This window comes from Geotrypetes seraphini, chromosome 11, assembly GCF_902459505.1.
Source record: "Geotrypetes seraphini chromosome 11, aGeoSer1.1, whole genome shotgun sequence".
Classification (NCBI taxonomy): Eukaryota; Metazoa; Chordata; class Amphibia; order Gymnophiona; family Dermophiidae; genus Geotrypetes; species Geotrypetes seraphini.
In genome coordinates, this window is record NC_047094.1 from 22,106,853 (window position 1) to 22,134,246 (window position 27,394).

Consider the following 27,394-nt stretch of genomic DNA (forward strand, 5'->3'; position numbering starts at 1 on the left):
TCTCCACCCCCCCATATACCTCTTTAAATATTCGCCAGTGTGAGCAGCGTTTTTTCATTTACTACTTGCACTGGCCTCAGCTTCCTTCTGACATCACTTCCTGGTCACGGGTCAGGATGTGACTTCAGAAAAGAGCCGAGGCCGGCTCGAGTGGCAAATGGAAGGTGCTGGTCGTGCCGGCAAACATTTCAAAGCGGCGGGAAAGGGTATGGGGGGAGGGTGCACATTTGCGCAGCAGTGCTGGTTACCACCGCCCCAGGCGCCAACGGCCCTCACTGCGCCACCCGTTCAGGGGTGGAGTGCAGGCTGAGACGTGATTTACGTGCATTCTTTATAAAATAGTTAATGTATGAACACATACACTAGCTCCTGAGCGGGCTTAAATGTCTGTCGTTTCGTTCCACCTTACGTTTTGCTACTTTGCCCCTATCATTTCATAAAAACACACAGGAATGTATGTCTTTTAGAAAATAGGCAAGAAATAGGTGTTTACTTGGCTTTCACAAGAAGGGCAACCTGTTCTCATATTGCCCTTCTTGTGGGCACAGATCATTACATAGGGATAGTCGAAGGATGGATTCAGATGTCCAGTTTTTAGAATGGGGGCTTTAAGGCTTTGGGAAACTAATTACTTCCCCTCCTCCTCTCATATTACCGTTAGCTGCCTCCCTCACACAGCCAGGACACTCCCTATTCAATTAGCTTCAATCCTTAGAAGGGTTTTTAGACTCAAGCTGGAATTGAGTCTGTTGAAATATGGTTAAGTTAGGGATCTCAAAGTCCCTCCTTGAGGGCCGCAATCCAGTCGGGTTTTCAGGTTTTCCCCAATGAATATGCATTGAAAGCAGTGCATGCACATAGGATCTCATGCATATTCATTGGGGAAATCCTGAAAGCCCGACTGGATTCCGGCCCTCAAGGAGGGACTTTGAGACCCCTGACTTAAATAGTTCTACTGCAGGGGTAGGGAACTCCAGTCCTCGAGAGCTGTATTCCAGTCGGGTTTTCAGGATTTCCCCAATAAATATGCATTGAAAGCAGTGCATGCAAATAGATCTTTTGCCTATTCATTGAGGAAATCCTGAAAACCCGACTGGATTGTGGCCCTCAAGGAGGGACTTTGAGACCCCTGGGTTAAGTCCTCAAGAGTACTGGCTAGGACAGGGGTGGGCAATTCCGGTCCTCGAGGGCTGGAATCCAATTGGCTTTTCGGGATCTCCCCAATGAATCAGCATGAGATCTATTTGCATGCACTGCTTTCAATGCATATTCATTGGGGAGATCCTGAAAACCCAATTGGATTCTGGCCCTCGAGGACCGGAGCTGCCCATGTCTGGGCTAGGACATAATGTTTGAGTATCCTTTTTGTGAAGCATGAATATGGGGTGGGGTAAGAGTGAAAAGCATATTGGAAGGGCTGCCTTAAACATCTTGATTCAGAATTAAGAACCAAGGCCACAATCATGACAGCAGATAATCGTCTGGGTACAAAACCAGGAACTGAATTGTATTAAGTGCTGTGTTAACTTTTAAATTGCACTTTTGTGGGTCGAAGGAGTTTTAGAAGTACAATTTAGTAGCAGCCTAAGGGCTCCCTTTACTAAGCTATGTTAGCGTTTTTAGCGCATGCAGAATTTTAACGCGCTAAACATGCGCTACGCGGCAATTTAGCGTGTGCTATTCCGCGCATTAATGTCCTAACGCGGCTTAGTAAAAGGAGCCCTAAGTGACAGGGGGCCCAATATTAAAAAAAACCCAAAACCTGAGCTCCTAAATTTGTGCCTCTATTTTCAGCTGAAAATTCCTCTTAAGCTAGGTATATAAAAGTTATGCTCATAAATTTAGGCCTGAGTCTAATTTATGAGCCTAGAACTGAAAATCAGTGTTAAAGCTCCTGACTTCTTTTACCTGCCCTAAATCTGCTCCTGGTACCACCTACTTTTCATGCTCTTAAATTTAAGAGTTTACTGAAATTTTGAGTACAAATTTACCTCTCAGGGGCTTAACTCCTTTGAATACTGGGCACAGGCTGTTTTTATATAAGCATTTTCAGTAAATGTATAATTTAACACACTCAAAATTAAACATCATTAAAAAAAAGCAGAGAAACGTGACATTCACTTGATTTAGGCAAAAGATAGCTCTCGCCTTTCAATCTGTGTGCAAAGTGTAAATTCTTATTTAATACTACCGTATTTTCACGCATATAACGCGCGCGTTATACGCGTTTTTACCTACCGCGCATACCCCTGGCGCGTTATATGCGTGAGCGCGGTATACAAAAGTTTTAAAACATAGTTCGCACCCCCACCCCGAACGACCGCTTGCACCCCCACCCCGAACGACCGCTCGCACGCGCTCCCACCCGCACCCGCATCCACGATCGGAGCAAGAGGGAGCCCAAGCCCTCTTGCCCGGCCGACTCCCCGACGTCCGATCCCTCCCCCCCCCGGCAGGACCACTCGCACCCCCACCCCGAACGACCGCTCGCACGCGCTCCTACCCGCACCCGCATCCACGATCGGAGCAAGAGGGAGCCCAAGCCCTCTTGCCCGGCCGACTCCCCGACGTCCGATACATCCCCCCCCCGCAGGACCCCTCGCACCCCCACCCCGAACGACCGCTCGCACGCGCTCCCACCCGCACCCGCATCCACGATCGGAGCAAGAGGGAGCCCAAGCCCTCTTGCCCGGCCGACTCCCCGACGTCCGATACATCCCCCCCCCGGCAGGACCACTCGCACCCCCACCCCGAAGGACCGCCGACTTCCCGACAATATCGGGCCAGAAGGGAGCCCAAACCCTCCTGGCCACGGCGACCCCCTAACCCCACCCCGCACTACATTACGGGCAGGAGGGATCCCAGGCCCTCCTGCCCTCGACGCAAACCCCCCTCCCCCCCAACGACCGCCCCCCCCCAAGAACCTCCGACCGCCCCCCAGCCGACCCGCGATCCCCCTGGCGACCCCCACGACCCCCCCACCCCCCTTCCCCGTACCTTTGGTAGTTGGCCGGACAGACGGGAGCCAAACCCGCCTGTCCGGCAGGCAGCCAACGAAGGAATGAGGCCGGATTGGCCCATCCATCCTAAAGCTCCGCCTACTGGTGGGGCCTAAGGCGCGTGGGCCAATCAGAATAGGCCCTGGAGCCTTAGGTCCCACCTGGGGGCGCGGCCTGAGGCACATGGGCCCAACCCGACCATGTGCCTCAGGCCGCGCCCCCAGGTGGGACCTAAGGCTCCAGGGCCTATTCTGATTGGCCCACGCGCCTTAGGCCCCACCAGTAGGCGGAGCTTTAGGATGGATGGGCCAATCCGGCCTCATTCCTTCGTTGGCTGCCTGCCGGACAGGCGGGTTTGGCTCCCGTCTGTCCGGCCAACTACCAAAGGTACGGGGAAGGGGGGTGGGGGGGTCGTGGGGGTCGCCAGGGGGGTCGCGGGTCGGCTGGGGGAGCGGTCGGAGGTTCTTGGGGGGGGCGGTCGTTGGGGGGGAGGGGGGTTTGCGTCGAGAGCAGGAGGGCCTGGGATCCCTCCTGCCCGTAATGTAGTGCGGGGTGGGGTTAGGGGGTCGCCGTGGCCAGGAGGGTTTGGGCTCCCTTCTGGCCCAACTACCAAAAGGTACGGGGAAGGGGGGTGGGGGTCGCCAGGGGGGTCGCGGGTCGGCTGGGGGAGCGGTCGGAGGTTCTTGGGGGGGGCGGTCGTTGGGGGGGAGGGGGGTTTGCGTCGAGGGCAGGAGGGCCTGGGATCCCTCCTGCCCGTAATGTAGTGCGGGGTGGGGTTAGGGGGTCGCCGTGGCCAGGAGGATTTGGGCTCCCTCCTGGCCCGATATTGTTGGGGAGTCGGCGGTCCTTCGGGGGGAGGGATGTATCGGACGTCGGGGGGGGGCATCAGGCTTTCAGGATGGGGACAGACCTTCAAGGGGGGACAGTGCACGGAAGTCAGGGGGGTGAACGGAGAGTCGGAAAGTCAGGGCGGGCGAAAGGAGCGTCGGGCAGCATGCGCGGTATACCCGTGAGCGCGGTATACCAAAGTTTTTGTACATATCATCGTGATTTCTGCGCGCTATACCCGTGTGCGCGTTTTATACGGGTGCGCGTTATTTGCGTGAAAATACGGTAGTCTTTAAGACCATTACATTAAAGGGGGCTAGAATAGATGTGTGTGTGTGTCTTTCTTTCTTTCTTTCTTTCTTTCTGTCTCTCTCTTTCTTTCTTTCTTTCTGTCTCTCTCTTTCTTTCTTTCTTTCTGTCTCTCTCTTTCTTTCTTTCTGTCTCTCTCTCTCTTTCTTTCTTTCTGTCTCTCTCTCTCTCTCTCTCTTTCTTTCTGTCTCTCTCTCTCTCTCTCTCTTTCTTTCTGTCTCTCTCTCTCTCTCTCTCTTTCTTTCTGTCTCTCTCTCTCTCTCTCTTTCTTTCTGTCTCTCTCTCTTTCTTTCTGTCTCTCTCTCTCTCTCTTTCTTTCTGTCTCTCTCTCTCTTTCTTTCTGTCTCTCTCTCTCTTTCTTTCTGTCTCTCTCTCTCTCTCTCTTTCTTTCTGTCTCTCTCTCTCTCTCTCTCTCTCTCTTTCTGTCTCTTTCTTTCTGTCTCTCTCTCTCTTTCTCTCTCTCTTTCTTTCTTTCTCTCTCTCTCTTTCTTTCTTTCTTTCTGTCTCTCTCTCTCTCTTTCTTTCTTTCTGTCTCTCTCTCTCTCTCTTTCTTTCTTTCTGTCTCTCTCTCTCTCTCTTTCTTTCTTTCTGTCTCTTTCTTTCTGTCTTTCTTTCTTTCTGTCTCTCTCTCTCTCTCTCCTTGGCCGCTTTCTGTCTGTTTTTTTTTGCTGTCTGTCTCTCTCTCCTTGTCCGCTGTCTGTTGGTTTTTTTTGTGTTTTTTTTTTCTTTCCAATCTCTCTCCCTAGCCCCCTCTCCTTCTCTGTGTGTCTTTCACTCCCACCTACCTGTCATTCAGTGTGTGTGTCTCTATTTGTGTCAGTCTGTCAATGTCCCTGCCCACTTTCCCACCTACCTTTTTTTTTTATTTTTTAAATCACGCGCTGTGTTGGAAAGAGCAACCGGCACACAGGAAAGTAAACCGCCTCGTAGCTCCCAATGTGCGCCCGAGCCGAACGCTCATGTGCCACACGCTCCAACATTTCTCTGCCGGCCACGGAGCTACAGATGCACGGAGCCACAAAGATTGAAGTGCGCATGCGCACTAAGGGTATTATTATAAGGCCGTCGTGAGTGCTCTGCCAGTGGTTCAGCTGACAAAATCTATATAGTGTTCTTTTAAAGAAATTTGGTGTAATCGTTGTATTTAAATTTCTTTCTTTAGGTTTTATATATGGACAGCATTTCAGTTGACGTAGCTCACTGCCTTTGTTGGTGAAACACAGGATTGCAGGACTTCCCAAATGTATCTTGGGGATCCCACAGCAATAGGTTTTCAGGCTATCCAAAGAGAATGGCGTGAGATCAATTGGGAACAGTGGTGTAAGCGAAGGTGAGAGGCACCCCTCATCTCTGCCCCGCTCCTTCCCTTTCCCCGTACCTCTAATTGTTCACCGCTGCAAATAACAGTTTTGACGTGCTCCTTGCGTCCCCGGTGGCTCTCCGTCTGATGTCACTTCCTCTGCACTACACCTGGAAGTGACGTCGGTGGGAGAGCTGAGGCGGTCACGAGGAACGCGTTGAAGTTGGTGCTCACGGAGATGAACAACTAGAGGTACTGGGGGGCGTGCGTGGTGAGGGAGAAGTGGGAAGAGACAGAGGGGGTGAAGTGCAGGAGGAGGGGTGCCGGTGCCCTCACCAATATGGCACCTAGGGCTGACTGCCCCCCACTGAGAGGCCACCAGACAATTTGAGAAATGTTCTTATATAAAGTATTATGTGAAAGGGTTTTCTGCTTCCCCCTCCTACCTTTCTTTTTTTTTGGGGGGGGGGAGGAAGGGATTTTTTTTTTTTAAAGTTCAATAATGTTTATTAAATTTTTAAAATCACAAATAACAGAACACTCCCACATCCACCTCGGCACCAACAAGAGCCATGCGTCTGACAATAAAATCCGATAACAGACTATGGACTTTTCCTCCAGGAATTTGTCCAAACCTTTTATTTTCAAACCCAGCTACGTTAACTGCTCTTATCACATCCTCTGGCAATGCATTCTATAGTGCTTAACTATTTTCCGAGCGAAAAAATATTTCCTCTTATTGTAACTTTGAGTGCTCCCTAGTCTTTGTAATTTTCGATGGAGTCAAAAAATTGATTCGCTCTTTCATTTTCTCAGGAGTCTCTCATGAGGAACTTTGTCAAAAACTTTCTGAAAATCTAGGTACACTACTCGCACATCAATTGGCTCACCTTTATCCACATGTTTATTCAGAGCTTTCAAGAAGTCAAGCAAATTGGAGAGACAAGACCTCCCTTGGCTGAACCCAGGCTGACTCTGTCCCATTAAGTCATGTTTGTCTACATAGAAACATAGAAAGGTGACGGCAGAAAAGGGCCACAGCCCATCAAGTCTGCCCACTCCACTGACCCACCCCATTAAGTCTGAGTGCTGATGACTTAGTTCCTTAGCTTGACCCTCGTAGGGATCCCACGTGGATATCCCATCTATTCTTAAAGTCGAGCACGCTGGCGGCCTTGACCACCTGCATCGGAAGTTTGTTCCAATGATCCACCACCCTTTCCGTGAAGAAGTTCATGTTCCACAATTTTATGTTTTTATAATTGTTTCCATTCTTTTGCCCAACGTTGAAGTCAGGCTTTCCGGTCTGTAATTTCCCGGATCTCCCCTGGAACCCTTTTTAAAAATCGACGTAACATTGGCCACCCTCCAATCTTCAGGTACTGCAGACAAACCTATTGGCTTTCTCTTAGTTTTGACATTTCATGAACTAGAACGCTGCTTTGTTCCTGCAACTAGACAAAGCTTTACAGATGTTGGGATCGCCAACGGTGCTTCCTGTTCTAAATACGTTGGGGTTAAGTCACTCTTTGATGCTGGGTGATTCAAGTTTATCATAGCTCTTCCAGGTCTTCTGTTCGGGGCTGGAGTGTTGGAACTCAATGGCAGAGAATGAAACGCATTGCTCTGACCAGCAATTGACCTTGCAGAAAAACATTCTTATATGCCACAGTGAGCTGTAAATCATTTTCTGTGGAAATCTCACAGCCTTGGAAAATGTCTTTTTAACTTGGGTGTTTTTCCTTGTGTGTCTGGCTCTGCCACGCTTTTGTTTGCAGGGTAAATGAAAGCAGACTCCGTGTCCTGTTTGCAAAAGGGGCAGCGACCAGAGATCTAGACTTCAGCTACTTTCATTCAGAAGTCTGTGGTGGTAATTTTTTTTTTTTTTTTGCTACCTATGTTTAAAAAGTCAAATAATACTTCTTTTTTTAAGTAAGGAAGTGTAGATTTTTTTTTTTTTTTTCAGTCACTGCATTCAGTCTTTGTGAATGACTGGCCTCTTGCATGAAAGAAAGGTCAATATTTTCCTAAAGCCTACATCAGATAGGAGTGCTAGAAACACATAGGTTGATAAAGAATTTGCTAATGAAACTAGTCCGGATTTCGTTTAACCCTAGAATTGCCATTATTGACTCTATTCTTAAAGGAACATAAGCACTGCTATACTTGCTGAGACTGAAGGTCCGTCAAGCCCAGCGTCCTGTTTCCAACCCAGGTCTCAAGTATCTGGCAGAAACCCAAAGAGAAGCAACATTCCAGAGCTGAGATTGTGATGTCATAATGCCTCATTCCACAGTACCTCAGAGCCAACCTCATCAGTGATGTCACAATGGCTTGATTGTCCTATACTCGGCTTACATAAGAATATAAGAATTGCCATACTGGGTCCCAAGTACCTAGCTTGATCTTTAAGTGGTAAAACAAATTTTATGACTGCTAATCCTAGGAACAAGCAGTGGATTTCCCCAAGCTGTCTCAATAATGGCCTATGGACTTCTTGTTTAGGAAATTATCTATACCTTTTTTTTTTTTTTTTTTTAAACCTCTCTTACCCACTTAAATTGCTCTGCATATCAGTGGGATTATCTTTTTCAACGTGTAAAACTGTTCAGGAGATTTGCTTTTACTTTAATAAATATTTATTACTGGAAAGTTACACGACCAGATAATTGTTAGAGTATTACAGCGCTAGCTCCGTTTGTTAAAGTGAAACACACCATTGATTCTGTGGTAGTTAAAGACCTGAGATTTTAATTACAATAAGTCATCGGAACAAAGCATCCCTCGCTCTCTGGTCCAGCCTTAAGCAGGACCATCGGGACTCTTTCAAAAAGTATCAAGGCAAACGGACACTCCATGGTGCTGAGGTTTGAGCTTGATAGAGTAAACACTTTCAACACTGAATGTGAAGATGTCCAAAAATGTAAGACAGGAACAGCATAGACCTAACTCAATCTCGGGAGCAAGAGGCGGTTTGGCGTCTTGTTCTGAAAGAAACCTGATCGGTCGGGATACACCTGAGGCAGCATGAATTTTTGAAACGCTGGCCACCGTTGATGTACCGATCAGTGAATAAGTGGAATAATTCCTCTATTATTTAATTTTCGTTGGCACATTACAGCACAGCATAAGACTTTATCACACAATGAAGGTTTTTTGCCAGTGAGGTGAACGCTCGACCACCACTTTCAGCCGTTTTGGTGAGGTGGGAGGGCCCTTTCTGAGGCTTTTTCCTTCATTTTTTGGATTGAGTTAGGTCTGTGCTGTGCTTACGTTTTTGGACATTATACGATGGGAGGGATGTTATTATTATACGAGCAGAAACCTGAGGTACAATTATACGATGGGAGGGATGTTATTGAATGAGAGTACCCAGGAAAGGGACTTGGGGGTAATGGTGGACAATGCAATGAAGCCGACGGCACATTGCGCAGCGGCCGCTAAGAGAGCGAATAGAATGCTAGGTATAATCAAGAAGGGTATCGCAACCAGAATGAAAGAAGTTATCCTGCCGCTGTACCGGGCAATGGTGCTTCCGCATCTAGAGTACTGCGTCCAATATTGGTCACCGTACCTTAAGAAGGACATGGCGTTACTCGAGAGAGTTCAGAGGAGAGCGACACGACTGATTAAGGGGATGGAATGCCTTTCGTACGCTGAGAGATTGGAGAAAATGGGTCTCTTTTCCCTGGAGAAGAGGAGACTTAGAGGGGATATGACAGAGACTTACAAGATCATGAAGGGCATAGAGAGAGTAGAGAGGGACAGAGGGAGAGAGAGAAAGATTGGAGAAACTGGGACTCTTTTCCCTGGAGAAGAGGAGACTTAGAGGGGATATGATAGAGACTTACAAGATCATGAAGGGCATAGAGAGAGTAGAGAAGGACAGATTCTTCAAACTTTCAGAAAATAAAAAAACAAGAGGGCATTCGGAAAAGTTGAAAGGGGACAGATTCAAAACGAATGCTAGGAAGTTCTTCTTTACCCAACATGTGGTGGACACCTGGAATGCGCTTCCAGAGGATGTAATAGGGCAGAGTACGGTACTGGGGTTTAAGAAAGAATTGGACAGTTTCCTGCTGGAAAAAGGGATAGAGGGTCCTGGACCTGTTGGACCGCCGCATGAGCGGACTGCTGGGCATGATGGACCTCAGGTCTGACCCAGCAGAGGCATTTCTTATGTTCTTATCGTCACATTCAGTGTTGAAAATGTTAACTCTATCATACGTTGGTTTTTCATCACATCTGGGTTACCAGCGGCTATTTATTGAGGTTTTAGCTTGAACCACTGTGCCACACTCTCCCCCCACTGTAGGATTCAAACCTTCCTTGGTTCACAGACCATGTCTTTAACTACCAAGATATTCTTTAATCTTGGGCCATGAGGAGGTCCCTGGAAACTGGCGTGAGAAGTTTCTGTAGTGTGTAGAGAGCAAAAGCCGGACTGGACCGGATCCAGAGCAATTTGAGATGAAAGAAAGTCAAAACCGAGGGCTCCTTTTACTAAGCTGCGTTAGGGCATTTAACGCACGGAATGGCGCGCGCTAGGCGCTAATGCCAGCGTTGAGCTGGTGTTAATTCTAGAAGCTTAGCGCGGGGTTAGCGCGCGCTAAAAACACTAGCGCACCTTAGTAAAAGGAGCCCTGAGTGTAAACGGGAAATTTGAGCAATCTGGATACGAAATGGAGGAGAGATTTGGAATAATAGCTGAGTCGGTAGCGTCCAGGGAGAGTTTTTTTTTTTTAGAGGAGTGATGTGTCATGGCATGTTTGAACAAAGGGGGAACAGCCATGATGGCAAGCGATCGGATCAAAACGACTCCGTCTGACCTCGGCTAAAGCAACAGTTTTATTAAATAAGAATGGAAGAGGCCTCCATAAATCACTCGTTGCTGCCCCTTCATTTTGGACAAATTAGTTTACTTTTTCCAACTCTTGCCGAAATAAAATTGCTCAGTAATAGAAATTAGTCTTTGCTCCCAGGAGCTCAATGGCAAGCACTAAACGCACACCAGTGTGTGAGAAGGGCTTGGCGTGCCTGTGAGAAGGGCTTGGCGTGCCTGCGAGAAAGAGAAATTGTAGCTTCATTAAGAGATCCTAAAGCGTCGAAGGTTCTCAGCCAGGATTGTGCTCTGCTCTGATATATTTTGTTATTCTGGCAGGTTCTTTTTGGATTTAAGAAAACTTAGGCCCTTTCTGTGACATTTGATTTAATCTATGCAGCGGCCACCAGATTCTTCTTCTGTGTTAAATCTAGTATAGAGAAGGACACGGGGACAGAGTTTGTCCCTGTCCCATCCCCACAAGCTCTATCTCTGTCCCCATCTCTGCAGGTTCAATCTTCACCCCTGCCCCGTCTCTGCGAGCTCTGTTCCCGACCTTTCCCCATGAACTCTGTCGTCATATGCACAAGCCTCGAACACTTATGATTTTATATCTAAATCTTATTATTCATATATAAAAAGGGACAATATTCTATACAACTGTTTATAAATAACAAATAGAACCTTCTATTTCTATCTGGTTTTGGTACAACCTTCCCAAAAATTCAGTAGTCTATGTTTTTACATCATCAGGGAAGGTAAAATTGGATTGCCTTTCAGACATGGGCGTAGAAGAGAACCTTAACAGTGTAGTGGATGAGCAGGAAAATAAGTGTCTATTAAATGCTAGAAATGTTTCTGGTTGCCAGCAACGATGGATGAATCTGTTGCAGTAACAGTAAGATGCTTGAGCAGCTGGGCACACGATGGAAGAATATTGCGGATGGCAGACAAGAACAGAAAAGATGTCAAAGTAGTTTTTTATTTTTATTTTTACAAGGCGGACTCCTGTCCAGGCTTTTTTTTTTAGCCAAAACATGGCCGTGTTGATTCACTCCATCAGTTGGATTGAGCCACACCATTAGTTTTAAGGGACATTTTACATCTTTTTAATAAGTTGGACATTGACTGGATTCACTGTTGTTGTTCCTCACTTTTTTTTTTTTGTTTGTGCCTCATGCATTATCCACGAGAACCCTGTTTCCTTGGTTTGTGTGACTACTGGGTAGTGTCACTGAATATAATTACACATATTACGGAGGCAGTTTGGGAGGTAAAGTGAAAGTGCAATTGGAAGTTACTGGTTAACAGACCAGTAACTACAGTAGTTAACGATCCGGATTAAGGGCCCCTTTTATAAATCCACGGTAGTGTTTCCTGGAGCGGCAAATGCGACGAAGCCCATGGAAATTGAATGGGCTTCGTTGCATCTGCCACATGGGAATCGCTGCCCCGGCTTTGTAAAGGGAGCCCTAAGTTAGGACAGGAAAAAGACTACTGTTCATAGGTGCCAACTTTTCAAAACGATTGGCATTTGCTCTGCAGCAGGGATCTCAAAGTCCCTCCTTGAGGGCCGCAATCCAGTCTGGTTTTCAGGATTTCCCCAATGAATATGCATTGAAAGCAGTGCATGCACATAGATCTCATGCATATTCATTGGGGAAATCCTGAAAACCCGACTGGATTGCGACCCTCAAGGAAGGGACTTTGAGACCCCTGCTCTATAGTATATTGCCAGGGCTTCAGCACCCAGAAAACGAGCTGCTGTGCTATTGTTCACATACCAATACAGAATATCCATCTTCTTTATTTCTGTGGTGGCCAGTGTTTGAAATAAAATTCTAACTGCTGATGCTGAATATCATCAGCCAGTGGCATAGCAAGGTGGGGGGGAGAGACCACCCTGGGTGCCTACTTGGTGGGGGTGCTGGCACATGTCCTCTCCCCCACCCCTTGGCGATGGGATGAGATGGAACAGGTCTCTGAAGGGCAACCCCCTCCCGCCTCTACCCCTTGAAATCTTTGCTGGCAGCGGGCAGGCTTGCACTGGCCTTGCTCCTCACTCTGATGTCACTTCCTGTTCATGGGACCAGGAAATGACATCAGAAGGAAGGCTCAGCTGGCATAAGCAATGGGTATTCCAGTTTGCTTGCTGCTGGTGAAGATTTATGGGGGGGGGGGGTGGAAACAGTGCATCAAGAGGTGCACAGAGTGGGGATGCCAGGCACCTCAACCCCGGGTGCCAGCTTCCCTCGCTAAGCCACTGATATCAGCCCAGCTATTTTAATTTAATTTTACACACTTTCATTTTGCCATTCTTGAAAATATTGCCATCTTCTGCTCATTCTGTCCTGGCCTGAGGAAGGATTTTATTTTAGCCCTAAAAGCTAGTCAAAAATGTATTAATTAATATAATAAACTAGTGTTTAAGCCCGTTACATTAACGGGTGCTAGAATAGATTAGTCTTATCCAGTATGGCTATTCTTCTTATGTCTTACCCCCTCTATTCAGGCTCCCATTTCCCCTTTTACCTTCCCTATTTCCACCAACTTAAAAATCTGTCCCCTTTCTCTGTCCTTCACCTCCATAGAACTCCCTCTTCATTCCCCCTTCACTTATTCTTCCAGCTCCTATCTTCAGCCCCTTTCTCTCACATGCCCTCTTTTGTAGCCCCCTTCTCCCATCTCCTCCTTTTTTCATCCCCAGCTCCCTTCTCTCACACATTCCTTTATAGCCCCCAAACCCAACCCCCTTCTCATACCTACTCTTCCAGTCCTCAGTTCTAGGCCCAGTCTCCTTATCACACCTGTCTTTCTTTTCAGCCCCTTCTCTCACAACTCACCTTTTGCAGTCCCAAGCTCCAGCCCTCTTCTCCGAACTGTCTTCTTTTAACAGCCTCCTACATCAGGTCTCTTTACCCAAGAGCCCCACTTTAAAGCCTCTTTCCCTCACATGACCCCTTTTTAGCCCCCCCCCCGCACCCTTCTCACATCTTTTCCCTTTCAGCCTCCAGGCCCAGCACCCTTTTCTCACATACAGTATGTCCCTTTGCAGCCTCCTTCTCACACATATCCCCTTTTCTGCGCCCTTCTCTTACACATCCCCATTGTCAGCTTTTGCGGTGGCAGCTGCTGCTGACCACCAGCCATAACTCCATTAGAAAAGATCCTCGGACGGTTGGGAGTGATCTCCCCCTCCCCCCTTTTCCGGGCATCCGATCTTGCTCCAGGGGAGTTTACTTGGGGTGGGGAGGTCACCGCCGCAGGCATCGGGAGGAGTTTTTGTTGTTGCTTGGGGGGAGGGGGGGGTTCGGGAAATCGGGGGTGCCGCTGGTCTGTTACATGTGGGTGTCGTCCGGCTCCCCTGGAGCTGGTTACTGTTTAATCCGAAGGTGAACGCCAGTCCCAACTCTGTGCGATCCTCCGCCCAAACTGATTCCCCGCTTGACCTCCCTTACCCGGGTTGCGTTAGCCAGCGCTAATGTGCACAACGGCTCTAGCACCGGCTTCTCCACCCAGACCCTGAGCACGCGCCGTGCTCCGCCCCTTAGCTACCCGGAAGTACCTGGCTTCACTCGCCTGCTCCTAGTAGGCCAAGAGAGAGGGCGGGAGGGGGCTGCCGTGGTGATCTGGCTGACTCCCTGGTGACAGGAGCCGCGGTGGCACCTTTAAATTTTTTAAGTACCTTCTTACTTCTCATTTATAATCTTAATGTATATTTTCTACAAACCGCTTAGAACCTAACGGATGTAGCGGTATATAAGAAATAAATTACATTACATTACATTACATTTAAAGTGAAAAAATAACTCTGGCAAGGGAGCCGGCCAACTGGCAGTTCAAGTTTGAGCTTTGGTCTGGCCTGCTCCCTGCTCGCCTTGCCATATTGTATTTTTTTTATTTGAAAGACACGGCGGTGGCTCCTCTCACGATCCCCACCTGCGTCGGAAGTCCGACGCAGGCGGGGATCGTGAGAGGAGCCACCGCCGTGTCTTTCAACTAAAAAATACAATACGGCAGGGAGCAGTCCAGACCGAAAAACAGAGCCCTAAGCCGCGCATGCGCACTTCCTATGTGTGCTACAGCTCACGGAAAACGGACGCACGCATAGGAAGTGCGCATGCGCGGCTTACCGTTTTATTATATTAGATAGGTATCACTGTACATTATTTTGTTGTTTCATTTATTTCTGTGTTTTTAAATGGCATCCACAATATTTTATCCATGTTTAAAAGGAGACAGGGACTGGGCTCTGGGATCCTTCCAATGGTCACTTGTTTTCTGCTGGGGGGAAGGTATAGTTTGGTGTCAGTGGAGTATTTCGGAGAAAATGATCTTGTGAGCACAGGCTTTATCCAATGTACTAGGAAAGGGTAAATTCTGAATATGAACATATTTTTGGAGACATTCCTTGTTTAAAGAATTTAGGAAGCGTCTAAAAACCCCACCAATTCATTAGTATGGATATTTGCTTCTTTGTCAAGACTTTTCAGCATTTATTCTACAATCAGGGAGAGTCTCCAATACATTTTTAACATAAAAACATTTATTTGATATTAAAAGCTAAAAACTGCGTTAGAAAGCAATCTCTCCCATGAACTGAGCTGCACTGATGCTGTCTCAAGGGGATCTATAAATACTGCAACGGCAAAAAAAAAAATAAATAAATCAGTAAGCCAAAACATTTTCAACAAATAAAAGGATTCCTTCTTTTCCCCTTCAGATTGGGCTCTCGGATTTAGCACCTGTTCAGCCAGTCAGGTTTTCAGGATAGCTCTAATGAATATGCATGGGGCAGATTTGCATGGCTGTCACCTCCATTATATGCAAATCTCTCTCATGCATATTCATTAGGGCTATCCCAAAAAACCCAACTGGCTGGTGGTCCTCCAGGACAGGATTGGGAACCACAGTTCTAGACTGATGGTCCCTGATGTGTTGAAGGGGGCACCCAGGGGGTCACCACTGCCTATTCAGGCACATAGATGATAATAATAATAACAGTTTATATACCGCAATACCGTGAAGTTCTATGCGGTTTACAAAAAATTAGGGAAGGTACAGGATAATTGGACTTGAGAGCGGAAAGAGTGAGTGAGTAAGGGGGAGAACAGGTCAGTTGTCTAGGTATTTCAGGAACAGGTGTGTTTTTAGACGCTTCCTAAATTCTTCGTAAGTAGTGATAGTGATAGTGGTTTCAAATTTTGACACCTCCCCCTCCCTTTTGCTCTTGGTCTCACAATCATGGGAATCAGTAGCTTTGTCCTTGAATTTTAGATATGGGATGAGGGATGAGGGCAAAGCTAATGACCAAGGGACAGTTGTTCATATGCTTGTTTGTGAAAATCTGAAATTATTTTGCTTGTGAGGAAAGAAGCAGCTGCTGGATGTTACAACGGACAAACCTGTAAAATATGAAAAGAGCTTTTGCACCACAGAAATCAGCTCATGCTGTGAAGACAAAAGCTGTCGGTGGAAGTGTGTTAATTAGGTTTCAAGTTAATCGCAGTGAACTTTGCAATGAATAGAAACATAGATATATACGGCAGATAAAGGCCAAATGACCCATCCACTATCTCCTACTTTCCCAAAGAGATCCCATGTGCCTGTCCCACGTTTTCTTGAATTCAAACACAGTCTTTGTCCACCACCTCCACAGAGAGAGACTATTCCATGCATCATCCACCCTTTTCTGTAAAAATGTATTTCCTTAGATTACTCCGGAGCCTATCGCCATCCTATGCCCTATCATTCCAGAGCTTCCTTTCAAATGAAAGAGACTCGCCTCGTGCATATTTATGCCATGTAGGTGTCTAAATGTCTTTATTACATCTCCCCTCTCCCGCCTTTCCTCCCAAGTATACATATTGAGATCATTCAGGGCTCCTTTTACTAATGATAGTGGTTTTAGCAAGCGCTTACTGCACGCAGAATTGCCGCACGCACTAGACATGCCAGCATTGAGCTGGCATTAGTTCTGGCCACGTAGCGCGGGTTTAGTGCACGCTAAAATTCTGCGTGCGCTAAAAACGCTATTGCAGCTTAGTAAAAGGAGCCCTGAATGTAGCTGTAAGTCTGTCCCCATACACCTTATGATGAAGGCCTTATACCATTTTAGTAGCCTTCCTCTGAACTGACTCCATCCTGTTTATAGCTTTTTGAAGGTGCGGTCTCCAGAATTGTACACAGTATTCTAAATGATGTCTCACCAAAGACTTACAACTAAATGTGTTAGGAAATACAATCGTATATAATCAGAATGTATGTAAAACGTATTGTGAATAATATTTAGTAGCAGGGAGTCACTCATGCCACATATACAAAAACTATTGACATCACACCATCAATATGGAAAATTATAACACAACGGAGAAAAATAAACCTCAATTGTGAGAGGCCGGGACTACACAAGTACCCGAACCTGATCACATCATCACTGATTTATGAAAAAACTCCGTGTACATTTAAATAAATAGTTTCCATTCATACAAAGTCAAATGTTTTTCAAAGGTTTTTGCAATGTGAGCAAAGTCCAATGAACCATTTTGAGAGGAGCCAGCTTTACTACTATCGTGTTGTAAGAAGCGGGGTGATATTTGGACACTGTATTGATCCCCTGAAGTAGCCTCCTTAGGCGAAACAGAAAGACTTTTCTGTCGGGATAAGGAATTGAGAGTTTTTCGAGTTACTTTACATCTTCAGATGAGTGGATTTGTTTCTCTCCTATCATTGTTCTATACCCTATGCCTCCACAACCATTTATATAAGTGAAGTTGAGCTGTAGCCCTTGCTAATATTTTAGTCAGTTTGGGATCTTGTTCACTTTTTTGATATGTTCCAGTACATTGGACTTTGCTTACATTGCTCACATTGAAAAAACCTTTGAAAAACATTTGACTTGGTATGAATGGAAACTATTTATTTAAATGTACACGGAGTTTTTTCATAAATCAGTGATGATGTGATCAGGTTCGGGTACTTGTGTAGTCCCGGCCTCTCACAATTGAGGTTTATTTTTCTCCGTTGTGTTATAATTTTCCATATTGATGGTGTGATGTCAATAGTTTTTGTATATGTGGCATGAGTGACTCCTTGCTACTAAATACTATTCACAATACGTTTTACATACATTCTGATTCACCAAAGACTTATACAGGGGCATCAATACCTCCTTTCTCCTACTGGTTATACCTCTCCCTATGCATCCTAGCCTTCTAGCTTTCGCCGTCATCTTTTTGACCTGTTTGGTCACCTTAAGATCATCACTTCTAAGTCCCACTCCTCTTTCGTTCAAAACGTTTTTCACCCCTTAAACCCCTTGGGATTTTGCAGATCAAATGCATGACCTTATATTTCTTAGCATTAAATCTTAGCTGCCAAATTTCAGACCGTTCTTCAAGCTTTGCTAGATCCTTCCTCATGTTGTTCACAGCATCAGGGGTGTCTACTCTATTGCAGATTTTGGTATCATCCGCAAAGAGGTAAATCTTATCTAACAGCCCTTCAGCAATATTGCTTACAAAAATGTTAAAAACAGGCCTAAGTGTAGGGTCATGAAATGGTTAACTGTTGTTTGAAATACTGCTCTGGCCTACATAGCTGAAAACAGTGTATATGCTATTGACATCATCTGCTTGAAATGTATGTCCCTACCTTACTACATTGTAAGCTAAATAAATAAGAGTTTGAGCCATGATGTACCCTGCCCTCCTGAACATGTAACATTTAGAACTGCAAGGCTTAGATAAGCAGAGAAATGAGCTAGCTTCCTATAGGACTATAAGTTGTAACCCTAAACCTATAAGTTTGCTGGCTTAGGACCAATAATAATTATAGAAAAGTTATAGAAGTAACAAATGAAAATTGTAGTTTTTGCATATATTAGTTTGCATATGCTTAGTGAAAAGGGCATAAAAGTCCGTGCATTTCCTGTTTCTAATACTCTTGTAAGCAGGCTGTTCACTGCACAAGGGTCCGGCATGCTATAAATAAACCTCTTGTACCTTCTTCACGTCTCTGTCTTTGTGTGTCCAAGTGACCTTTCATAAGAACCGAACGTTGAGGTCCACCACTAGTAACATCCCTTTCCTCAGAGTGATCTCCATTGACCACTACCCTCTGTCGCCTTCCACTCAACCAGTTCCTGACCCAGTCTGTCACTTTGGGTCCCATCCCAAGAGCACTCAGTTTATTTATTAAGACACTGTCAAAGGCTTTGATAAAATCTAAATACATCTAGCGCACTCCCTCTATCCAATTCTCTGGTCACCCAGTCAAAGAAATTGATCAGATTTGTCTGACAAGACCTGCCTCTAGTGAACCATGTTGTCTCGGGTCCTGTGATCCACTGGATTCCAGATATGTCAATATTTTCTGTTTTAAAAGCATTTCCATTAATTTTCTTACTATAGAAGTCAGTCTTACATAACATTGTGCGTTTTAACCGCTTAACCATAAGTTCAACGCAGTTTACAAAAGATTATAAACAGTAAACATAGTCTAGAGGCCTATAGTTCCCTACTTCTTTTTTACTTCCACTTTTGCATTAAAAAAAAAAATTAATTACATTGCAATATCTCCTGTTACCTCCAAAACATCTCTTCTGCTCTCTTGCACTACCAACCCTTATCTTTGGAGATCTGGCCTCTTTCCCCACTTCTACAGTTCAACACTAATCTCCCCCACCAGTCTATCTTAAAGGTGGTCTTCTGTTAGTCCCCAGCAATGGCAATGTTGCATGTATGCTGCCTGCAGCCTGCTTCAAAGCTTTCCCTCGGACCTGTCCCACCCATGCAGAAACAGGAAGTGATGTCAGAAGAGGTGGGATAGGCCAGAGAGAAAGCTTTGGAGCAGGCCACAGGCAGTGTATGTGCAATGCTACCGCTGCTCGGGATCAATGAAAAGGACATTTTTAAGGTAGATTGTCAGGAGAGCAGCTGATGCTGAACCCTGATGGGGGGAGGGACTGAGCTGCACACCTGCAAGCAGAACTGGAAGAGCCACCAGTGTAAGCTGTGGCTGAGGACTTGATGCTGCTCACACTAAGTTTGTGTTGCTGCTCATGGAGGTGGAGGGGAGGGAGAGAAAGGTGCTGGGCAGTGGGTGGGAGGAAGGAAAGATGGGATAAGAGAGAGAGAAAGAGAATGTACCTGGGGAAAGATGAAAGCAGGGAAAGAAGAGAAAAGGAGAGATGTTTGAACTGGAGGTGGGAGGGAGGGCAATTATCAGTCCTTTAGGGAAGGGAAGGGAATGTGATATACCACCTTTCTATGGTTACAGTCAAAGCTGGTTACATATTATATACAAGTACGTATTTTGTGTCTGGAGCATTGGAGGGTTAAGTTACTTGCCTAGAGCCACAAGGAGCCGCAGTAAATATATATAAACTAAACCTTAAGTTTGTATACCGCATCATCTCCACAAAAGTAGAGCTTGACACGGTTTACAGGAATTGATATAGAAAGGAACTCCAATGAAGAGGGGAAGGACTTAGTAAAGAGGAAGATAGAGGGACTTAGAATATCGAGGAGGGGGAGAGTAGTTACAATTTAGAAAAAAGCCAGGTTTTCAAATGTTTTCGGAAGCGTTGGAGGGAAGTCGTACTCCGAAGCGGGGCAGAAAAGCCGTTCCACAGCTCGGTGATCCTGAAGAGGAGGGATGTCCCTAGTTTTCCTGTGTGGGATATGCCTTTTAAAGAGGGGAAGGATAGTTTGAATTTTTGTGTAGATCTGGTGGAGTTAGGATTCGAGGAGATCCAAGATAGTGGGAAAAGAAGAGGAAGGATACCGTGTAGAGACTTGAAGGCTAGACAGGCGCATTTGTAGTGTACCCTAAGGGTTACTGGGAGCCAGTGAAGCTTAGACAGGAGCGGGGAGACGTGGTCGAATTTGCTTTTTGCGAAGATTAGTTTAGCCGCGGTGTTCTGAATCCGCTGAAGCCTGATAAGGCTTTCACCACCACGAGCAGCAAGAACTTGAACATGCTCCTCGTGACCCCGTCGACTCTCCCTCTGACGTCATTTCCTAGGCGCGGCACCCAGAAGTGATGTCAGTTTTTAATTGTGCGATTAATGGTGATTAAAACTGATTAATCATGATTAATGATTTTAATGGAAATGCAGCCCTAGTTTTAATAAAACAGCAATTGGACTGAAAATTACATTCTGCAATATAGCTTGCTTTTGCATTATGCATGTATAAATACATAAACCATTTTCTGTTGCAGGTGGCAAAAGTAGAATACATAAGGAAAAAACCAAAATTAAAAGAAGTCCTTGTGCGGTTAGAAGAACATTTGGAATGCACCTGTACAGCGCCAAATTCTAATTCAGATTATCGAGAAGAAGAAACAGGTAACATTTCCTTTCTAGTTTTCATTCTGATGATGTTCGATTTAACCCGAAATCTTGAACTGGTTTTTATCATTATAACATCTTTGCATCTCGCTTGCGTTAGTAATGGACCCACTGGTTGTAGAGAACTAGTGGCCTAGGGTGGGGGAGGGCAGTCCGCCCTGGGCACCGGCACTCCTCTTCCTCTCCACCCCTCCCGCCTCTTCCCTCTCCTCCCCTTTCCTTCTCTAGTTGTTCTCTGCCGCGAGCAAAAACATCAACATGCTCCTCGCGACCACGTCGTCTCTCCCGCTGACGTTACTTCTGGGTGCCGCGCCTAGGAAATGACGTCGGAGGGAGAGTCGACGGGGGTCATGAGGAGCATGTTCAAGTTCTTGCTGCTCGTGGCGGTGAACAGCTAGAGATACGGGGGAAGGGAAGGGGGGCACTCGCGACGGGGGGATCGGGGAAAGAGTGGGGGAGGGACTTGGGGGTCTCTCACCCTTGCTATGCCACTGTGGCGAACAGAGGGGAAAAAAACAATCCATTATGTCAGCATTGTTTGAACTACAAAAGATAAAATAGAACATATGGATAGCTTACATTAGGAGGATCCAGTGTGACGTATTGTTTCAGAAATGAGTAAAGCAGATGGTCCTTGTGGTCCATATCTGCCATGACTTAAGGCATTTCTAGGTGTCAGTGAAAAATGTATTTCCATCGATCAGTGGTTAAAAAGGATTGCTTTCTTCTTGAAGGCATTCTATGTTCTTGTGATGTTGGTGTTCAACCAATTGCTTTTCCTTTGGGCTTTCTTACCAGCCATGCCCTTGTGTCAACAGGAAAGCCTAGGGAAACAGGTAAAAAACGGACACGAAAAAAAGTTAAAAGCAACCTAAATACTTCTGGGAATGTTTGATAATCAGGTAGGACCTTCCATACAAATAACGAGCACAAGCAATGAAACCCTTAATCACACCCAACACAATCGCTGTTCAAATCTTTGACACTTTGCTGCTACCCTTCAGGCTGCAATGAAATCCCATTTTGATTGGCTTTGATAATTCTTCCTGCTGTCGTCTCCCTTTCAGCTACACATCACCATCAGCGTCTTGCATTCTTCAGCTCCTTCCCTAACAAAATCCCTCTTCATGCTTCTGCTTCTTTCATCAGAAGTGTCATTCCATTTGGCTTTTCGTTTTCATCATTGTTGATTCCTTGAGATCAAAGCATCTCGTAATGCATGCATGAGCGAATTTTTGCAGGTTGATCTGGTTTGTGGTTGAGGGCTCACGTCGGGAGCACATTGGTAGGTATATTCAATTTTGAAATACATGTGCGGGCATTCTAGCACCCTGTAGAGCAGTCAGTCTGTTCCTAGTGGAATTATCCACCTAAAAAATAAATTATTTTTTTGGACTCAAGAGTTTTCTTCCTGCTCCTTTGGGATTCCAGAAATTATGCTGGGATTTTTCCTTAATTTTTATAACGTTTTATCCAGTGCAGTGATAATCGTTAGCTAGGGGGCTTCAGATTGCAGACTTCTCCAGAGCCTGATTCACAGACACCCTCATTCGGGACAGTAAGGGTCATCATTGAATGATGAAGGACCACCATCCCGGGGGTTGTGGACGCTGCCATCCCAGCGCCATCAAGCCTGGAGAGCGGCGGGGAGGGCAAAAGGCAATAACTTGGGAACCCAGCCCAGGTGTTCCTCATGGCAAAACCTAGCACAGAGCTACTGGGCTGGCCTAATGTATCCAAGCTAGGCAAGCCCAAAATTCATTGTGGTCTTTGCAAACGCATGAAAGAACAAAGGGACCGAAATACAGGCTTTAGTAGTTAGTGTTCCTTAAAATGCTGGCTGCTGTTAAAAAAAAAACCCCCAAAACAAACAACACTAGATATTCAGCGCTAACATCCAGATATCGGCGCGGATCAGTGGCGCCATCCAGTTAGCAGCGATATTCAGAGGTTAACAGTATAGCAATCCAGATAAGGGCTAGACTGGTCTTTTACTTTATTTATTTAAGAGATCATTACAAGTTAAAACACACGCACGTAACACAGCGCCAAGTTCAATCATAATTCGTGGAGTTATAATTCCATCTTGAAATAAATCGTAGAAATACAGACAGACACTTCCTTAGACCTCTATAAAATTGAGGAGGAGAAACATGCAAAAGTGTTTGGCTTTAACACATAGGGCTCCTTGTACGAAGCCGCGTTGGCGGTTTAATGCGTGTAATAGCCGCTACCACCTCCTCTTGAGCAGGCGTGGTTTTTCGGCTAGCGCGGGGGTTAGCGCACGCTAAAAATGTACGTGCGATAAAGCCGCTAACGCGGCTTCGTAAAAGGAGTCCATAATCTTCGTCTGATACTATTAATACACTTCATGTAACACCGGTAGATAGCTTTTTAAGATCTAAAAAGGATCTTAGATGCTCAGGGAGAAGAAACACATATCTCAAAGTTAAATACTTAACTGCACGTTTACAAGACTGGTCTTTCACTGTTCTACCTTTATTTAACCCGTTAGCCATCAGGTTAGAGGTCGCTAACATGAATACCTCTGGCTCTGCCCACGGTCCTCCCCAGTACTGAGGAAGTCTCTCTGGGCTACTGATTTTGTCGGCTGGCTTTTATCCAGTTAGCAGCATCTGCTAACCTAGATAAGTGCCTTTTGAATATCAGCCAACAGTTAAATATATCTATGCAAAATATCTTGATTGGGTCTGATATTCTCAGAAAGGGTGTAACCTCTACCCAGTTAAACTCCGCTGAGCGACCTGGCAAGGGAGATTCAGCAACACTTAAGTGGTTACCTCAGTGCCGCTCGGTATCGCCGCCAACTGGCCATCTCCTAACCAAGTTACGTTAGGGGTAGACTGGGGGTGGAGTGTGGGCAGACGATTTTAAGTCGGCTAACTGGCTAAATGACTGCATTAGGTTAGTTCAGTAAAAGGGTTGTCCTGACTTTCGCCAGGTTTTATTAAACCAGGGAAGAGCTTTTTACGGCGGGCCGGCGAGGCGCATTCCCCAATGCTCATAGGAATTGAAGGAGTATTGGAGCATATACTTTGCCAGCCCGCGGTAAGAATATCTCCTGCGGTTTAGTAAAATGAGCCCTTTATATGCTAAAGTTAACCAGGCATTGGTCTGAATATTGGTTGGTGCCCGGTTAACTTCCGGATGACCACTGATACCTGTATGTTCAATGCTGGGAGCGGTTCATGCCCCTTGCATTACATATCCGAGATCAGGTCAGCCCGCTGTGAACAGCTCCGACACTCCATATCGGCGCGTGCTGAATCTTGGACGGATTGGTCTTCCAAAAATGGAAATGCTTTATATTGGAGGGGAGGAAAACTTATTCAGTGCTTTTTCAATCACTATAAAGACTTCCAGTTCAGGAGGAGTCACCGGATCTTAGGAGGAGTTCGTTCTCCGCAGACACCGTGGAAGTGGCATAAATGTGACAGCTAATGAGGCTTACCTGGGGAATTCTGGGAAATTTTAAATAAATATGGACTTAAATCTTTGGGAAAACAATGGGGGGTCCCAAGAGTAGAGTGCAGCTGACCTGCTCTAACCAAAAATCTTTTTCACGATATTATACGAGTGTTAACCAGGTGACTTCCCAAGCTAGGAGTATCTCAAAACTTGGAGAAAAATTACATTCTAGGGATAGTTTTTACTAGTCTGCCTAGGCACAAAGTCCACAGACCTGTTGACTGCTTTCAAAGAAAGCTCCACATGTCATTTTTCTTTTGAAAATTTGCTGACATGGGTGCACAAGCACGGACATCCCCTCAAGCTTTCCACACCCTTCTTTTTTTCGGGCGGTGGAAAGGATAAAGGTGCATGCAAATATTTGAAAATGCCACTCCATGGATCTACTTGTTCTTCTCCAGTCTAAACATTGTCCCTAGGACCACCCGTTTTTAATCTAGCTAATAGGACGTTCATTGTACGAGCCCAAATAAACTGTATAGATATTCAGAGGAGGGTCATTTTAAGACAGGCTTTGAGAAATGAACAGATAGAAGATAGGATCTTTTGTGGAACACTTTTTTTTCCAATTCACAATTGGTTTTGTTGGGTTTAGTATAGAAATGATTTTTTTTTTTTAAAATAATATTTTATAGATTTCAGCTTCTTCAAGGGAGTTAGGAACCCACCCAGCAAAGATGAGAAATAGTATCTGGAAATGGTTTTTAAATCTTAGAACAGAATCGTTTTGGGTCTTAGCTCAGGTCAATTAATTATTCTTTTTTTTGTTTTCTTTTCAGATGTAAGGTGAAAATAAGCTAAAAAAATAAAAAATAAAAAATTCCATCCGGGACTTGGATCTACAAGGTTTGTTACATTCCTGAACCTACTGTGTATGGTGCTTTATCGACTATTATTTCTTATTTGTTCTCCTGTGTGCAAACTGGCTCATAGGACATTTCACGAGGACAAAGAAACAATGTACATTTGTTTAACGCAACATCAAAGCAAGTATTGTAGCACTCTGGGGGAAACAATGGGACACTTGGCAGACCGCACAAAGGCGGCCTCAGATGAATAGAGGGTACTACATTGAAAGTACTAGCAATGGAACAAAACTCTTGAAGCGAGGAACTGATTTATGTCCGAACAATCGATGGTGCTTTATGTCAAGAAATGTGCCTGCTTTCTTGATGAAGATGGATAGACACTGATGGACTTCAGGTGACCCCCCCCTCCCTTCACTCCCCCCAAGAAAAAAAAATAAAAAAAGGAAGAGGAATGTTTTGAAATGGTCAAGTACTGCAGAGACCCAACTAACAAATCTTTGCTTTGTGATTTATCAATTCTTTACAGAATGCCATCTGGGGAATCTTAAGTGGACTTAAAAAAAAACAAAAAAAATCTTATACATCATAAAGTGATTATTGCGCTTTATTTTACTGTTTTGCCTAGCTTATTATTATCTGATGGACACTTACAAAATAATACCTATACTGGACGGTTGTTACAGAAAATCAGTGCAAACGTTATGTTTTTCCTCCTAGAAGGATGCAAATGAACTGATCTCTCGACAAGTAAAAACTTAATTAAAAATGAAAAGAAATAGCACAACTTAAGAAATCATTCTGCCATAAACGCCACCAGCCTGCTCCCCATCATTTCAAGGAACACTTCAAGAATGCAATGCCACACTTCAGCGGACCCTAGGGTGCCCGGGTGCGACTCGCTGTCCGTTTGCCTCGCTTCGATGGCGCCACATTGCGGCAGTCAGCCGTTCTCGGTTCACGGAAGGACTTTGATTCCCTCTCCTCTTGTGCGCCATGTGGACAATGATCTCTTAGCTACTGCATTGTAGAGGGTTGTTGTAGGATGGGTGAGGAGACTCCCTGCTACTGATATTTGAAAAAAAGAAACAAAATTCTTTATTTTTGGTATAAAAAAAAAAAAAAAGAGAAAAAGTTATGCTTAATGTGCATCAACGGAAGTATGAGGGATTTTTTTTTTTTTTTTTTTGTAAAGTTGAAGTTTGTATTTTTTATCTAAAAAAAATTAACAGTTTTTATATAACTGAGAAAAATCCTGCTATGTTTTCTTGAACCAAAAAATGATAAAAAGCAACTAAAATAGAAAAAAACAAAACAGAAATGCATTTTGCGGTCATATTTTTGTAACACCACATCCCAAACGTCACGTTAAAATGACAACAGGGTAGGTAAATACTCAGGCGCTGTCTGTCCTGTATCCTTCAGCTGTACTGTATGCCTCGTAGCTTCCCTCCCCCTCTTACATTCTTCTGTCCCCTTTATTTGGTGACGGTTTATATTATATGGCCACACTTTAATTATGACAATACTTAACAAATGGCTGAATGGATCAAAATAGCAAAACGATCACAAATACTATTCAAATCCCCCCCATGCCCCAAAAACTTCTATCTGAAAAAGGAAAAGGCAAGGAGAAAAACACCCTCAGTGTTGCACAAAATTTTGTGAAGGACGAAAATGAGCCTCCACTACTACCGTGTTTCCCCGAAAATAAGACACTGTCTTATATTAATTTGGGGCCCAAAAAAGGCACTAGGTCTTATTTTCAGGGATGTCTTATTTTTTTCACATAATGATCATCTCTCCCTTCCTCTCCTCTACCCCAATTCTTCCTATATCCTTTCTTTCCGTCACATGTGCAGCATCTTCCCTCCCCTCTCACCCATCCCCTTGTGCAGCAGAACCTTTGCGGCTTCTATCCCTCCCATCCCCCCCCGTGTAGTATCTTTCTATCCCCCCTCCCGCCGCGCACCCCCCACCCCCGCTGACCCATCTCTCCCTCCCATTTGAACCGTGAGACTGGAATACCTTATAACAGCATCGGCAGCAATTTACACAGGCTGTTTCGCAGCCTTCTATCTCCCGGGCATTCCTCTGCTGCGTTGCTGATGACATCATCAGTGAGGCGGCAGAAGAATGCCCAGGAGATAGAAGGCCGCGAAGCAGCCTGTGTAGATTGCTGCCAACGCTGTTATAAGGTATTCCTTTCTCGCGGTTCGGATGGGAGGGAGAGATGGGTTGTGGGGGGAGGGAGGATGTGGGTGTGTGGCGATGGGCGGGAGGAAGTGCTGCTGCCGCCGGCGACTAGGACTTATTTTCGGCGTAGGTCTTATTTTTGGGGAAACAAGGTAGCAACCTCTAATGTTGATGCATTGAAAATTTGGATATATTTTCTGCCACTCATGCATTTGCACGATTGAATACTTTAAGATATGTAAGTACACTAAAAATATTTTGTTCTTTACAATTTGGCTACTTGAGTTAAAA

At 45.2% G+C, this 27,394-nt stretch overlaps 1 protein-coding gene across 3 annotated transcripts in view; it reads left to right on the forward strand.

The window, feature by feature from the left end:
• The window catches only part of PDGFA (platelet derived growth factor subunit A), an 88,401-nt gene extending 62,867 nt beyond the window's left edge, over positions 1-25,534 (forward strand). For 2 of the 3 annotated variants that reach the window (XM_033914893.1, XM_033914892.1), the window contains exons 5-7: positions 20,483-20,609; positions 21,431-21,514; positions 24,881-25,534. In XM_033914893.1, the coding sequence (XP_033770784.1) occupies positions 20,483-20,609; positions 21,431-21,507 (204 nt within the window). In that variant the 3' untranslated portion in view covers positions 21,508-21,514; positions 24,881-25,534. The remainder of the gene's footprint in view (positions 1-20,482; positions 20,610-21,430; positions 21,515-24,880) is intronic. The other variant, XM_033914894.1, reaches the window with a different exon arrangement.
• The last annotated feature ends 1,860 nt before the right edge of the window (positions 25,535-27,394 follow it).